This window comes from Netta rufina (assembly GCF_964035555.1).
Source record: "Netta rufina genome assembly, chromosome: 2".
Taxonomy (NCBI): Eukaryota; Metazoa; Chordata; class Aves; order Anseriformes; family Anatidae; genus Netta; species Netta rufina.
The window spans coordinates 94659384-94676683 of NC_140124.1; the positions used below are offsets into that span (position 1 = coordinate 94659384).

The following is a 17300-nucleotide window of genomic DNA, read 5'->3' on the forward strand; positions in this document are numbered from 1 at the left end:
CAGCAAGAAGTCAGGAGCACTCCTAAAAATGGATTTTATTAGCTACTATGCATTTCTCCCAAGATTGATTTTCTGTATGCTAGGAGGAGGGTGAAAAGGGGAAAAAAATCAGAATGTTCCTCTGAAAGAAGAATGATATATCTGATGGTAAGGAGCCTCAGTTGTTCATGACTTTCTTTTGTCAGTCAGGAGAAATTCTGTTGGATTCACAAGATCTGAGTCAAGACTCCTTCAGTACATCTGGTGTTTCCCAAGGAGTGAATGTACTGAACTTAAGGAGTGCTGGTGGGTGTGAGTAATGGCTAGCACTAAGGAAAGCTGGGCTTCCTGCAGGTCGAGCGGGGAGATCAGCAGGCCATTTGGAATTGCTGCTAGTAATATGTCAGTGGCAATGGCAGAGTAAATGTATGTGAGGATAAAATTGCTAATCATCTGCAGAAGTAAAGCTCTTTAAATGTCTGGGGGAAAAAGAAGCTCCAACATAGGTTAGCATTTATGTTTTCTCCCCAACAGTGTTCACATACAAAGATATTAAGATCTTTTTTTTTCCCTTCCTGCAGTCTAAAATAATTTCACTGAGGTAGGTGTTAAGCATGAAAAGACTATATATATACATAAATATATATATAACATTGGGAAATTCTAACGTAATGTGAGAGAGAAATGGGGTTACCCCATTTCTTCCAGTAAAGGTAACATTGAATTCAGTGCTGTCAACACCACTGACTGAGTCAAGTACCCATTGATTTGGCCTCCAATTTAAAAAACAATTGAAACTCAATGTCTGATTCTGAAAATGTAGTGTTTTGGTGAAGAGTCCTGCTGGAGAGCTGCATTACTGCAACAGTTTTGCAAAGTACAAAGCTGGATCACATTGCATGTGTGAGGTGGCTTCAGGAGGCCTGCTTTCAGCCTGTTTACCCTGCATGCAACATTGGCAGCGCAGTGTTTTACAGCGCTCGTTACAGATCACTTGCTCAGGTTGTCTTATAGACTTGCTTTTCCTTGCCTTCATCCTGGCAGTTTGCTGTCTGGCAGAAGTAAAGGATGAATAACACCTGCTACTTGGGACAGCTGCTGTTATGTACCTTTCCCCTTCTGTATAGAAAATGTCCATTCACAATGAAATGCAGGAAAAAAAATGCTCCAAGAGGTATCCAAGCAAAAGCTCTTTTGTTTGCTGTATTACTGCTTCTATTTTCTCTAACAGGGAAATATTATTTAAAAAAAAAAAAAAAAAAAGAGAGAGAGAAAAATAAAAAGGCTAAGAATTATCAGATATGTACTAGTCAGATCTGATCAGATGCAAATAAAAGATGAGCATGATCAAGAAAGGGTGCTTAGCAATATGAAGTGATAATGTCAGATATAGCAATGCCTTTTGACCATGCTTATGAGTGGTTTATCAGTATTGCTGATTTTAATAGTCTCCTTTCACTCTTTTGCTTCTGATATTGATGTACTACTTTGATTAACATTGTTAGGTCTTAGTAAATCTGCATCTGATGCAACACTAGTTTCAATATCAAAATAGTCAGTAAAAATTGGGAAGGCAGTGGGTTAGATGCCTCTTTTTTTACCTGTTCTTGTTGTCCCAACAGAAATGTTAACTATTTTAATTGGAAATATAAGGTGTCATTACTGATTTTGGTTTTGCTTATGTTGCTTTATTATTATTATTATTATTTATTTGTGTGTGTGTGCGTGTTTGTTTTACAAGGGACTTCTCTGGGTCAGTAGAGCACAGGGAAACATTTCTGACAGATTCTTTCCATATAGCTTAAATTTCTCAAATGCATATCTTTAGCTGAAGTTAATGGTCTTCAAAAACTTATGACAAAGGATGAGTAGAAAGGGACACGTTTCAGAACACTCATTTCTCTGATCTGAAATTGTACCTGAAGTAGGTGGGCTGGATTCTCCTTTGAAGGTTTCTTTCTCTGCCCACTGCCTAATGACTGAGGCCAGACACCTAATGGTTAAACAGCCAACTTCAATAAAATAAATACCATCAATTACAAAGAAAGACCAACCAATATATGCCAGTAAAATAAATTAGCTTGCCATTTAAGAGCAATTTTAAAATCTGGTACATTGGGAAGTTTGTAGAACAAGAATTCCTGTATGAATTTTTTCAGATGTTTCAGAAACAGGTAATGAAAGTTCTTTAGAGTATATCTGTTCATTACAATGGAAAGATAGCAGTACCTGAAAGTAAGAAATACCTTAATTAAAATGTTAATTCTTAAAGATTAATGTTTCTGATAAATGTGAAAATCTTCCATATAAGTATATACACACAAATACATGTATATTAGCATGTATATTTTCTGAACAGATCCTTGATGAGACCAAGATCCTAGGAAAAATATAAAATACTGCAAAATGGGTGAATTCTGCATGGATTCAGTATGAATCAAGGGTAGCTGCTACATTGGTTAACTTCTAGTTGTTGTAATGTGACCCTCTGGGTGCAATTTGAAAAGAGATTATGATTTTATAATCCTTTCATGTTGCTCACAAGAGTATGTAAGATTCAATGCACTTGGCTTGGTGAGTTAGTGAACGGTGAGACTGTGAGGGGTAATTCTTGAATTGTACAGCCCATTGGATCTCAGGGCAGGTGGAGGGAAAGGCTTTAGATGTAATGAATGACTCCTCCTGTGAAGGACACATTCTTGCTTTCAAAGAAGTGGTTGTCTCTTAAAATCTATCCAGTGGAGGACAATGGGCTGCCTCTCTCTCTGTCTATAATATGAGTTCCTTTGCAAATCATAGCCTGAGAGTAACACTTACCCTGATTTCTGGGCAAGAACATAGGAAGGACCATCTACAGCACTACTTTGAATCCAGCAAAGTATTGTGTCCCAGCAAAAGCACCAAAGGTCCAGAGATGACTGGGAAGGGACTGGGGACAGAGAGCACACTCCCAAAGGGACCCTGATGGAGTAGTGACTGAGGGAGGACTGGCTTTTCCTGCTAGTAAGCCTGCTGTGGAACTTTCTATTGGACAGCTTGTCTGATAAAAAATACTTCTAACTTTATTAGAAAGCTGTTTTCAGGATCACAGATTTGGACAGAAGTGTCCAAATCTCATCTAAATCCAAATTATATTAGGAAATGACTTCCTGTGGTTTTGTAACTTATGTCTCTGCTCTTACCAGGAGCAACACTTAGGTATATTTCACCTAAGTCCTGTTTAGAGACATCGGATAAGAGATGAACAATGAATGGCAATTTTTTACAGAGGGCAGTCTGAGTCATTAACAGCCTTTTTTTCAGCTTTGATTGTAACTTTGTAAACAACTTAAAGGTTAGGCATACTTGTGGTTTCCCAAAGAAGACCAGATACAGAGAATCTTGATTCAATACCTGCTTTCCTTTTAGTTTAATGAGAAAATACATTGCAACAACCTCTTGCTACCACCAAGACACCTTTTCCTTGCAAAGTTCTCTTTACAACACAGTTCAACAGTAAGACAAAACACAGCGAAAGTTGCATCTTTTCCCTTCACCCTCCCTCTCTGATGAGGGCACTGATGAGATGGACATGCTGCTTCATTACCTGTGCAAACATATTGAAAAGTATAGTTTTCTGGTCCTTTCTGATGTTGTTGGCTACATGGATTTAAATATCTGGTCTCACTAAATGAAAATAGTGCCTCAAGTCCTTTAAATCATTCTGATTTCTAGCCTTATTTTTACACTTAATTTACTCCAAATGTATCACAAAATAAACTAGCAGTTTAATAGAGTGGTGTACAGTACTGCAGAAACTTCTGTCAAAATCAGGAATGCATCTCTCTAAATAATATGAAAAAAAAAACTTTTTAACTTTCTTACATTATTTCAAATTGTATTTATTTTTATCCTTTCCTTAAGCTTGATAGGAGTTCAATGCAAATACAATTTTATTCTAGGCAGGAATAGCAGTCTAGCCTATATTAAGATTAGCTGACACTACTGGCTTTGTAAAGCATTTTCAAAATCTTAACAAGTTTATCAAATTGAACTGAAATAATCACATTTTTTTAAGCCTCTCAGACTTAATGTTTTTGAATATTTCATTCAGATTAAACCAACTCTTTCTTAGAAAGAAAATTACAGAAAAGTATGTGGATTTGTTCATGTTAAAACAATTTGGTAATACCTTTTGAATATTGTACGAGTGTTCATTAGGAACAGAAGCATAAGTTCATTTAAAGAAACAGAAACATAGGCACAAGAATCATTTAAGCCTGGTATTTTAAACACACTTACAACTTTGCAAATGAAATAATGCACTTATAGTGTATTTTATCTGATTTGCTATTTGTGTAAGAGTAGAAATAATATAGGGATTGTATACAGCTGTACAAGACTGTAACGCATAGTTTGGCTTGTTCCTATTAGCATTTTTTTCTTATTTAATCTAAAATTCATGTAAAATTAAAAACACGCTTTAAGTAGAATCTGCATAAAAGCCTCTCACTATTGTAAAATAGAAAAAATACATCATCCTTTTCCATTCCCTAGATAAAAGAGGAAAGAGTTATATACATAGAGAAAAACCCACACCTCCAAAACCAACTTATCTTTAAATATCTTGCAAACATGTTTTCCAGATCCAAGAAGGCTATGAGAAAGTGAGCACAGTAAATCTTAGTGAAGACTAATTTCCTGCTCAACTGCTGGTGTTCTGAGAGTGATGTCACACTTTTTCACATTTGCATAAATAAATATAATAGTGGATCTCTAAAATATACTTTTTATTTATTATTTTTGTCTAAGAGTTAATATAACGCCTGGACTTCAATATCAATATTTAGGAAAACTAGTTTCTCTTTAGAAGTCTGAATGTACTTTTGATACTTCTAACAACCATGAAACAAACTAAAATAATTGTGTCTTCTTGCTTTCATCTTTTGATATTTCTGAAACTTTTCTCCATTCATTGTTAAAATACTTTTTTATTAGCAAATTGTGTTTTTCTCCCTATATAGGAGTAAAGCTGTACAGGGATCTATCTATGGCTCATGGGATTTTCCCTTTTTTTTTCTCTTTTTTTATTTTTTATTTTTTTATTTTTTGTCTCTCCAGATCATTAAAGACCAGAAGCTACTGGTGATAGTTGGAGGGATGCTACTGATTGATCTTTGCATCCTGATTTGCTGGCAGGTTGTGGATCCTTTGAGAAGGACAGTGGAAAAGTATAACATGGAGGTATGTCCTCACGCCCAACTAATACTCATGGTTGCATATCTACAGCTTTCTATAGAACCTGGCGATATACATTAGTTTATATGAAAACAGGTCATGTTGCATATTTGAGGGGAAGAAAGGTTCTATTTTTAAATGTACTTAGAAATGGAACAACTGCAACCAAAAGAAATCCTATCTGTAGTTGAAGGTGCTACATTTCTTTGCACTTCTGATTTTATATGAATGTGTTGTAAGCACAGGAGACTTCTCTGCTAAGACTCTCTATTAGAGTCTGTTGCAATAAATAATAGATTATCAGAACCCATTAGCAGATTTCAGTAAGAGCTCATACAAGATAAGTGAAGGAGAGGTCACTGCTTAGATGGCATTCTTTGTGGAGATGCTCAGGATTTATATTTCCTACTGTTATATTTATTTTCAGTAATAGCATGTGCAAACACACATACCGATTGTTCCTATTTTAATGTCATTCCCAGAAAGGTCATGCTAGAGATTTTGTTAGGAAGGAGATAATAGCTTAATGCCACCTGTACACATTTTCCAGCATTCTGGTAAGTTTCTAGTAAAGATTTAGAATGGAACAGAATGGAATAGAAGAGAACAGAAAAAAAAAAAAAAAAATGAATTTCTGGACATGGAGGGTTTGTCAGGAAGAAATACGGCAGTAACAATACAGAACCAGAAAAAAATAAATAAAAATAAAATAAAAATTCATTCTATCTCTATGCAGATTGGCAGAGTCCGAGAGTTTATAACCTCCAACATGGAAACTGGCAACATCTGAAAAGTAGATTATATGAGGATAATCTAGGAATATTATTCTATTCTCCAATACTTGACAATCAGTGAGAAAGAATATATATATATATATATATATATATATATATTTCTCTTGTGATGTTAATATTTAGAAGAAGTATGATACTTTGTTCCATTGGTTTTCCTTTGTTCCTGCTTCACAGCGTAGTTCTGGAATTTTATTAGGAAAAGATTTTACTTCTTATTGGAATATAATTTCTGAAATGATGTCTCTTGAACTGCAAGGGAAACCTTTCAAGAAATCATTTTATAGTCTGAAAAGAGCTTTCACAATCATTCCCTAGAGTTTGAACTTGTTTTTGAAGACTCCCCAGTCATTCTGATTGTCAATAAATATGGAAAACATAACTGAAATTTGTCTTGTGCAGACACTTCTGCCCTACATTTGCAGAGCTTGTTTCAAGCTCTGCCAATAACCCTGTTTACTTCATTACCTCCAACTACATTGCAATTGATGAAATTTCAATTGTCAGTGTTGTTAACTGTTTCACTGCTCATATAAAACCAAACATAATATTACGAGTAATCATAAAATCCTACTGAAATAATGCTCATTTCAGTGCTTTGGTGGGTTAGAACTCTTCTTTCCTCTGAACAGAGAGAAGACAAAACTAATGGACTTGATATCTGACCTTAGCAGAATCACTAGATTGAAATATTCGTAGACAGCAGCAGCAACTGTGAGGTTATCAAACCATAAATACAATGTGTTTGAAAAATAATGTTAATTGCAGTTTCAAAGACTACAGTTTACATCTGAATGTGGATTGTATAGTGCTAAAAACATGATGTATGTTTTCTCCATGCTTGGTGCTGTCTAGACCACAGGGCTGCACACTAGAAACACCCCTGGGAACTGTGTAAGCCCATTCAAAAATTTAAAAACTCACATTCACTGAATGCATACATAAAAACATATAATATTTTGAATACTCACATGGAATTGACCAAAACTTAGTGTTAGAGTTGTTTGCCATGTAAATTAGTCAGAATGTTTTCTTAAGATAATGGACTCGGGGAGGTAAGAAAATAAAAGTATTATGCAGCAAATTATAATATTGTACATATGTTTTTATCTTATATAAGCAATTAGGTGAACTGCAATTTGCTTTCCTGAAGCTGGCCTTTTCAAATTGTAGAATCTCTTTAGTAAAATAAATAAATAAATAAAATTGTATTTTTTTAAATGGATTCTACAATGGTGAATTTCTTTAGTTGAGCGTACCTCAACAGGTATTGGGTTTTGTGTTTGGAAAATACCTATCACAGAGTACACACTATTCTAGTAGTATTCCTGTTTTAATTCTGGAATGAAAATATGTCACATATATCTCTTGTCCCACATGCTTCTAAGAAATAATTTTAATTGAATACTTTTTCTCAGTTAAAGTAGATCCAAGTGATAGACACTGAACAAAATGTAGGCTCCAAAGATCTGAACACTATCATTTATTTTAGTTACTTTGTACTTTGAGTGAGGTTTTAACTGAATACTCATTGGCTCCCTGTGTGAAAGTTCTGCATTTGGCCTGTGAAAATTTGACTTTCAGGTGGTCTTCTATTAATTGTGTCTTCATAAATATTTCAGTCAAAAGAACCAAAATGAGGAACCTAAAAATTGACAGTATTGTTTGTTGTTTGGAATTACTCACAAAATGGTTAATTTGAATGTATCCTGGTCTTAAAGCTGAGGATGGGCAGTCTATATCTAAAAATATAAGGGAAGTGAAAGGGCTTCTGTTGGAATGAAGATTCTATACCCCAATAGAGGCAAGAAAACAGCTGAGATGTTTGATCTGTCATCTTTCAGATTGGTCTCTGCAATCATGACCCTGAACATCAGTTTTCCCCGTGAAATGCACATCTACAAAAGCTGTAAGAGACCAAGTTAACAGTTCCAATGACTGAGTCTTAATCCAGTCCCTCCAACCATTAGTAGGACAGTTATTCAGTATCTGACATGCAGACAAAAAAATTGTTGTATAAAAACAAACAGGCTATGGATAAAGGCAGAGACAGGTTTAAAAGTTCTGTAGCTATATTCCAATCTCCTACAGAGGAATGGTAAGGTTCCTCCTACTTGGATTTTTCCTGGTTTCTTAAGAAAGCAATGTCTATATGCAAGGGTGTTCTTTGTGTACCTTTTATTTCTATTGCCTAATAAATTTTGAAGCAACCAATTTCAGATAAATTTGACACATAGAGTACTGTAGGCTTGGTTCTCACATCCTGCAAAAGCACTTTCTGACATAAAATGCTTCTCGTTGTCAAACAGTATTGAGAAAATCCCATAGTGCTACTTCTGTTCACCTGTTTTTCTTCACACAGAATCACACACACAGAATCATCTAGCTTGGAAGAGACCTCCAAGATCACCTAGTCCAACCTCTGACCTAACACTAACATGTCCTCCACTAAACCATATCACTAAGCTCTACATCTAAACGTCTTTTAAAGACCTCCAGGGATGGTGAGTCAACCACTTCCCTGGGCAGCCCATTCCAATGCCTAACAACCCTTTCAGTAAAGAAGTTTTTCTTAATATCCAACCTAAACCTCCCCTGGCGCAACTTTAGCCCATTCCCCCTCATCCTGTCACCAGGCACGTGGGAGAATAGACCAACCCCCACCTCATTACAGCCTCCTTTAAGGTACCTATAGAGAGTGATAAGGTCGCCCCTGAGTCTCCTCTTCTCCCCAGCTCCCTCAGTTGCTCCTCATAAGACTTCTTGTTGCATCCTCTGTAATACTTTTTCTTTTGCTGATGTTACAGACCACTGAAGAGATCAACAGCCATTTTTCTCATTAGTTTCTTCCTAGGCTGAATTTGGAATTTGGAATTGCTTCCAAAGATAAGATCTGGTTTTGACTGTTTCTGTCAGACCAGCTTACTCCAGTAATATGAACTAGAAGGCGTTCTTGCTTGTTTCACCTGCCATGTTCTTGGGCTTGAAAGCCATCAGGAATTCCAGTTCTTCTATGTATGTTGCTGGCTGTGGAAGAGTTTTGCCCCACTGGTAGGGGTCTATTTCTTTCTTGAAAACATCTTGGATTTTTCCTGGTTTCTTAAGAAAGCAATGTCTATATGCAAGGGTGCTCTTTGTGTACCTTTTATTTCTATTGCCTAATAAATTTTGAAGCAACCAATTTCAGATAAATTTGACACAGCTGGTGTAAGTCTTAAGGCTTTAGCATTGCTACAGATTTCATGAAAACAGTCAGCTGTATGGAGGAGAGGTTCTGGTAGCATCTCCACTAAGAGGAGGTTTTCAGTGAGAGTTTACTCCTCTTTCCAAAGGCAAACATCAAAATACCTTGCTGCAGAGGCTCTTCACAGTTAGACTTGGAGAATCTAGCCACAAGTTAAAAATACATAAGAAACTGGTTCACTCTCATTTCAGTTGCTCATGGATACACCTGCTGTGGAATGAAACCACAAGTCTGAAATCACAAAATCTTTTACAGAGTCACTTCTCCCTGTGCAACAGCCGTGTCATAATCCAATTATATGCTTAATACAGTTCAGTAAGTCTTTGTGTAGACATGCAATCACACACACTTCTCTCTCATAATATAATGCTATAGTAATTCTACAGTTTACCTTGAGCTTTTGCAACTGGCCTGTCTTCTCTCAGCACAAATAGCTGTAACACTGGCACAAACTGAATGACTGTGGCCTTAGAAGGTAACAAGTAATAACTTTTAACAAACACAAACTTGTGTACTAGGGGAGATAGACGAGATTTTTTAGTTCTCAAGGATAAAAAGATGTTAGTGTTAGACTCAAGAAAAGATGACAATATTTCTTGTAAAATTTTAAAATCTGTTTATCTGTTTATAGCAACATTTGCATTCCTTGATATCTTAGTGCTAGTTATATAGTTATCATTAGATATTTCCTCTTATGCAACCATATGATAACATTGTCAATATTTAAAAATATAAAAATACTTGTATTTTTATATTTTCTGTATTTTTTATATTTAAAATATAAAAATATTTTAAAATATTTAAAAATTCATTATGATATCTTCTGGAATGTTTCAAGTATTTAAGGTTTCACACTGAATTGTCTTGTTATGGTAATAAACAAGAAAAAAAAAAAAAAGTGCCCTTTTAGAAGATACAGATGAGAAAACCAGATCAATGAATCACATTCAGTATGGGCTTCTAGCATTGATATAGAGATAAAATGTGGAAACTAAGAATGCCCAACTGAGAATGTCTAACTCTACATAAGGACATTACTATAATAAAAATATCAATAAGCAGGAAAGATTGAGTAGGCCATGGCAGTGGCAGAGTAGTGCTGTCTGTTAAATAAGACTTGGAGTAAAATCAGATTAACAGGTTAATCAATTAGTGAGTAAGATGGAATTCCTATACCTTTCAAATGTTTAACTATGTTATCAACCACATGCTACTAACCACAAAGTCAGAAGATCAGCTTTTATTGATATACTGAGGGAATCAAAAATATTGCAAGAGCAAAAATGCACATGTAAACTGGACAAGTGTCACATCAGAATGTGCTACTCAGACTAACTTATTTAGGAGCAGTGACTGCTTCATACTTCAACAAATAGGAGTACCCATGAAGAGAGAATTAACCCTTGATTTCATTCTGAATAGCATACAGAATCTGTTGTGAAGTGTTGATATTTGAAGGGCTATTCTGTAGCTACAAATAAAGCCTGCTTAGCTTCAATAGCTTTGAAGAAGCAACAACAGCCAAAAAAAATCATTAGAGTGATACTCAACTTTAGAAAGGGGAACAACATAAAACTGATGAAGCCTCTTAAAGAGACACTAAAGAGGACACCCTAGAGAGTTAAATCTTTGCAGGTGGCCTAGACATTATTAAGAATCTCATACTGGAGATACAGAGTAAATGCATGCCACACGTCAAGTAAGACTTGAAAAAGAAGAAACTCAGCATGACTAAACAGCAGGAAGACATCCTTCAAAAAAAACAAAGCTGTATCCAAATGAGGAAAATAGAAAGGATCATAAATTCTGGTAGGTTAAATGTAGAACACAATAAAGCAGGCTAAAACCAACCTGCAAAATGCACAAAAATGAATAATAAATCTTTCTCTACATATTGGGAGCAGTAAGCTTGCCAGAGAATCTTTAGGGATAATATTTGATCAGAATATAATAGCATTACTTGCAGAAAACAGGCCATATAGAATGATTAAATGACTGTTTTGCTGCTTTTTTCAGCAAAAGTATTTGTTGAAGAGCTTGTGGAGATTCCTATGCTAGAACCCTTGTGATGAACTCACTGAAGAGGGACTGGAGTTTCTGGTAGGAATAGACAAACTATTCACAAATAAATCACTAGAACCAGATTATATTCTCCCAAGCTTCTTAAAGAAACTCAAGGAAGTAGTAGTGAAACTACTGGCAGCCATACATAATTATTAGCTCAGAACTGCTTTGATATCTGAAAGAAAAGTTGCAAATGTCTTGTCATGTTTTCAAGATGGAGTAGAAACCTCAAAGTTTTAAGCTAATGCCTGTAGCAGACCAATTGGCAAAAATTGTAATCAAGAGAGGAATTAGAGATAAATATGCTACACTGAGGAAGAGTTGACATGGCACTTGTGGAGGAACGTATGATTCAAAACCTCAGTGAAGTACTTTGAAGAAGCCAGCAAGCATGTCAACAGAAAATGACACAGCCTGCTAGGTCTCCAAAAAGGACTTGACAATTTCTTTCATCAAAGGCTCTCATGGAGAGCCATTAACCAGCCATAGAAAAATAGAAGCCCTCAAATGGATATAAAACTTTATCCATTCCAACAAGGAAACAAAACTAAGGAATTACTAACAGTCATACTCGAGAAAGAAGTGATATAGCTGGTAGAGTTCTTCAGGGATCTGGGCTGGGTCTAGTGTTCTCCAGTGGAAGAGAAAGCAAATGATGAGCTGACAAAATGTTAGTGGTAATAGTAAAGTATTCCAGGTAGTAAAAATGTGGGCTGATTGTGAAGAATTCGGGGGGGGGGGGGGGGGGAGGGGAGGGGGACACTGCAAAACTTTGGTTCTGAATATTAAAATAGTAGAAAAAAGTATAAGTAGTAAGCCTTTAGGTGATGTATATGGAGTAAAATAGTCCTGAGTTTGGATAAAAAATGTTACATTCTGAGTTCTTCAGTGCTATGTGGGAACAAGGCACTGGTGTTATAAAATTTCATGAAAATATGCAGAGTAGCAATCAAAACTTATAGTGCTAGGACATGCTAGGGAGTATTTGGAAAGAGTCATAGAACACAGCAGAGAAAATATTTTCTGTGTAATCTTGTGTGCTGGTTCTGCCTGGGATGGAGTTAACATTCCTCATAGAAGTGCTGTGTTTTGGATTTGTGGCTAATAGTGTTGATAACACACCAATATTCGGGATAATACTGAGCAGTGCTTGTACAGCTTCAAAGTTTTCTTTTTACCACTCTGCACGCACAGTGAGTATAGGCTGGGGGCTGGACAAGAGATTGGGAAGGGACAGCCTGTACAGCTGACTCAAACTAGCCAAAGAGATGTTCCTCACCATACACTCAACAGTATGCCAAGCAACTCATGTTCAGCAGTAACACATGCTCAGCAATGGAAGCTGGGGTAGAGGAAGTGCAGGGGTTGTATTCCAAAGAGTCATTGGTCAGAGACAAGCTATGCATTGGTCTTGTGGGAGGAGATGAGAGATTGCCTTTGTATCACTGTTTGTTTGTTTGTTTGTTTCTTTGTTTTCCTTCTTTCATTTACTAAACTGCCCCTACCTTTATTCATTTGTTTTCTTGCTTTTGCTCTTCCTATTATCTCTCCTGTCCCACTAGGATTGGGAGTGGCTGCACCAGTGTTTAGCTGTTGGCTCGTGTCAATCCACCACACCTAGTATTATCTTTTTGAAGAACTTGTCCATGCCCTTAAACCAGAAGCATTGGTTTGTCAGGACTTAACTATCAGTCAGTTGCAGCAAGTGCTCTATGCGCTTTTGACATGAAGTAGCATGGCTGATGCTTCGTTAGAGAAGACACCAGCACCCAAACATGTGCTTCTGAGAATTAAGCTCGTAAGGTAAAATAGCCTTTTCTGATTATAATTTCAGCAGCAAACCTAGAGATTATTATCTCATTTTCTATGCAAAGTCTTACTGATACAGTGGAAGATTGGATTTTAGATTTTTATTTAAAGTAGAGGAAACACACACACAGATTAAATAAACTGTTCATTCTACATTTCTGACTAAGACTGAAGAAGCTTGACTTAAAACAACTAAAACTGCCAGCAGTTTTCTTTCAAATAACTAATCCAGAACAAAATCAGTGTTATCTTACTGACATTTCTGCAGGTGCACAAAGATGTTGTTGAGTATTTTCTTGGTAGAGGGATACAAGTGCAACTAGCCTGGAGGAATAAATGTTGTGCCTGAGTGTCATAATGTGTTTTCTGTGAGATTTCTCCAATCATAGTACCTGAATAAATGAAAATTCCAAAAATATTATTTGGACTGTAGGTGAATTCAACTAAACATACGATCCTAGAAGTTATTCAAGGTAGTAATGCCAGGCTGCTTCTCAGTGAGTGTTGTGTGGACATAACTAAGATGTGATGTAAAGGAAACTCAAAAAGGAGTTCATACACTAGGTGTGAAAGGAAAGAAAGGGTGAAAGCATGTTTAAGGAGAGCATAATGATGTGTGCTACCAGACCAGTTAACTAAGAGCAGAGGCCACCAAATATAAAAACTTTCTTTAGGACAGACTTCTGTCCTGTGGAATTAATTTACTTGTGTGCTTTTAAACAAAAAATAAGTGAAAATTAAGTGAAAATATATTGATATACAAAGCTGTATATCAAGTACCATTTTCACACAAAGTTGTACTTAAGTCCTAGATTAGTAACCTGAATGCTTTTCTAGTTGTTTGTTTTTTTTTTTTTGTTTTTTTTTTTAATATCCTTTAATATTATTTTTAATTGTTTTTGCATTTCTTTATGATTTTTTTCCTTTAATAATTGTCTTCAGTCATGAGCACTGCTACTGAAAGAACTGGAAAATACTCTGCCCTGAAAGTATGTACAGAGGAGAGCATGTGTGTATGTCTGTATACACAAGAGGAAAACGTGGGAGTATTGGTAAAGATGTCTGGTTCTAATTCATGTACTCAAGTAGAATTATGCAGATTCTTTACTGATTTGAGACAATCAGATCATGGTCTTTTTCCACATACGTACATATGCATAAGCAGATGTGTTTAGAGGTGTTGTTTACATTGTGCTATTCAGTCAGCTAACAGCTGGATCAGAGAGAACTTTGTCAAATGTACATTATGAAATGAAGTATATAATTGGCTGAAGTAGTTTCTGGGGGTGTTCAGCCTAATGCAGGTCAGAGCTCGTTAGTCAATTTGTTCTCTAAATATCATTAAGCCCATCTGTTTCCCCTACTATTTTTTAAATAAATTTAATTTCTTCCCTTCCAATTTGAAATATTACAGACGGTGAGAGCCAAATGTCTCCTAAATCTGTAGCCTGCTTTCAAACCCTACCATTCTAGCTCACAGCAGGCGGCCCACCAGCAGTAGCTGAAACTGAGAACTCTTACTTGCATCTGCTGGGGCCCACTGGTGGCTGGCAGCCATGCCAGAGAGGACAAAAATGAATGGCCATGGAAGTCAGCTGTAAACCTTCCGCTGGCCCAGAGGATCTAGAGCAGGTCCAAAGAAAGAGTAAATATTAAAGAGCAGAAGCTGTTTTACTTGTCTTTCTGATTTGACATCAGTTTCCAAGGAAACGGAACAAAACGTGAGGACTGGGAGCCAGCAGCTGAGATTGACTCAGCTGGTGGCTAGTTCTACTTGTGTTTCCATGGAAACAGATATCAAATTGGCAAAAATAAAGAAATAGGGCAGGGTCAGTTCCAAAATGGCAGAATGAATGGCTGCAGCTTCAGCTACTTAATAAAATGAGGCTTGCTGGTGTTTATTCCTCTACAGTAAGCAATTCCAGTTTTAGTTCTGGCTCCATTATTCACTTCCCAGTAAATGTTACTTTCCAACCTTAGGGACATAGGATCCACTATCATGGACCAGATTTGTAATCCAACTGGTTCAGCGGTTTGTTTGCAGCAGTGGCTGGCACAAATGCTTTCAAAGGTGGATGCTAGAAATGCGTAGTGCACAAATGAGAGTTTATCTGTCCTGCTTAAATTTTTGCCCATGGTTCCTAATAATTAGGGGCTTCAAATGCAGAGTTGTATATATCTTACAGCAATGCTATACACACTCACTGTTTGAATACTTTTGTTAATCCTATAAATGTCTGTTGTTTTTTTTTTTAACTCTTGCTAACTTTTTGCAATTCATTGTAATTGCTAATTATGTACTGTGTGAAAAACTTCCTTTTTCAGTTTTGAAAATGTTGCTTTTAAGTCCACTGAATATGCCTTATTTTTCTTCTAGGAAAAAAAAAAAAAAAAAAGTATCATCCTCATCTATTTTTGCAGTAGCCGTCATTATTTCATGTGTGTTTACTACACATCCTTATTTTTCTCTTCTTTCTTTGGTAGACAGTTTTACTTTTATTAAGCTTTTTTTCCTGTGACATAGAAAGTCTAAAACATCCTTTTTATCTATAATGACTAATATTGCATATTTTGGAAGATCTGTGTAACAATAGTTTTCTCTAATATTCATTCTGTTCCTTATGTTTTGTATATTCTTTTTCACTGTCATACACTATTAAACAGAAGTTGGGGTTTTACTGTCAAAATGATTCCTGGATCATTTCCATGCATTAATTAAGACCCCTAGAAAATGCATAAGTTGTTCCATTGTTTTTAAGTGAAAATGGCTTTACGGTTACTTAAATTGAATTATATTTATCATCATATTTCCCAGTCACCTTAACTACTTTCCTCATAAATCTTTACACTCAATTAACCTCAAGTTTTGTCTGCATATTTTCCTGCTTGTGCTGTTGAGTAATCTGATTTTAGTATAAAATTATGGTTCTTAGAATATAAATATTACTCTGGAATGTGGAAGCATGACACTGGGTTCATTTGTGTATAATTATTGTTACTTGTGTTGTTGTTATGCAATCACACTTCTGGTACATCTTTGCTGCTTCAGGAACACCTTGCTCTAGCTCCTCTTATTCTGAGAATTCAACTACCAAAGGTACCCAATAGGACCTGTCCTTTCCATTGTATTTGGCAGTCCAAACTATTGTTCCTCTCTTGGGATTTCAAGGTATAATGTTCAATCCTAAGAGAAAAGACTATCTGAGGGCAGGAAATCAGATGGCAACTATCTAACCCTAGTACGGTCATTAAGTAAATATGGATTAAAGCATTCATTTACTGCTTTTGGTCACAGCACTACTGAACTTGCTATGTATAGCATGAGACTATCAGTAAATGATTCCTAACCTATTCAGCATTAAGAGCATGGGACATATCATGTATCAATGATACCTGACTGGTTCATGCAGAAGGCACTGTGATAGTTTTGTTCATTCACTGAGTATATGATAGTATATGGTAGACCCAGTGGCATTTCTTCACTTTAAACATTGAATACATAGGATCCATTCATTCAGATTTATTCCTCTGAAGTCTGAACCCAGATCCAAACATAATATCGCTTTTATGCTCCCTTAAGAAAGCTGCAAATTACTACAGATTTACTAAAGGACCACACTGATGCTTTTTGGTAGTCATCTCTAGACTACCAAATAGCAGCATCCCAGCCTTAGGATATTTCAGCATTCATTCAGCAATGCCACACTTGCAAGGGCTTAGAAGCTCATCTCCTCACATGCTTTCCTTGTTCCTTCAGAGATAAATCTCTCAGGAATCTCTGGACATAATTTTACTTGAACTGAATATTAAGTGTCAAGATTTAGAAACATTATAATCCAGACAGGAACATGTTTTGCTGTTTTGTCAGTTATTTGAGTTGTTCTTATTATCAGAAGCAAAACAGACAGGAAAACTTTTCCTTCCCTCCAACTCCAAAGCCTGATTAAGAAAAACTCCCAGAAAACAGAATTAAGGAACTGATTAATCTTCCTTTTGGCATTCTGTCCTGTACATTCAATGTTCAGCCCTTTCTAGCCTCATGACATCTCTTTGTTTTTGTTCTCCTCTCCTCTCCTCTCCTCTCCTCTCCTCTCCTCTCCTCTCCTCTCCTCTCCTCTCGCACCACTGTATACAGAAGCACAGATTTTAGTGCTTATGTCAGGAAACACATGCTGACACAGATTAAACGAAGCATA

The 17300-nt window shown here is 36.1% G+C and overlaps 1 protein-coding gene across 1 annotated transcript in view; it reads left to right on the plus strand.

Annotated features, from left to right (window-relative positions):
* Positions 1–17300, plus strand: part of GABBR2 (gamma-aminobutyric acid type B receptor subunit 2) — a gene marked incomplete at both ends in the record, with an annotated part of 491928 nt that overhangs the window by 356488 nt on the left and 118140 nt on the right. Inside the window, one exon of the mRNA XM_084306998.1 lies at positions 5080–5202. Coding sequence (XP_084163124.1) covers positions 5080–5202 — 123 coding nt within the window. The remainder of the gene's footprint in view (positions 1–5079; positions 5203–17300) is intronic.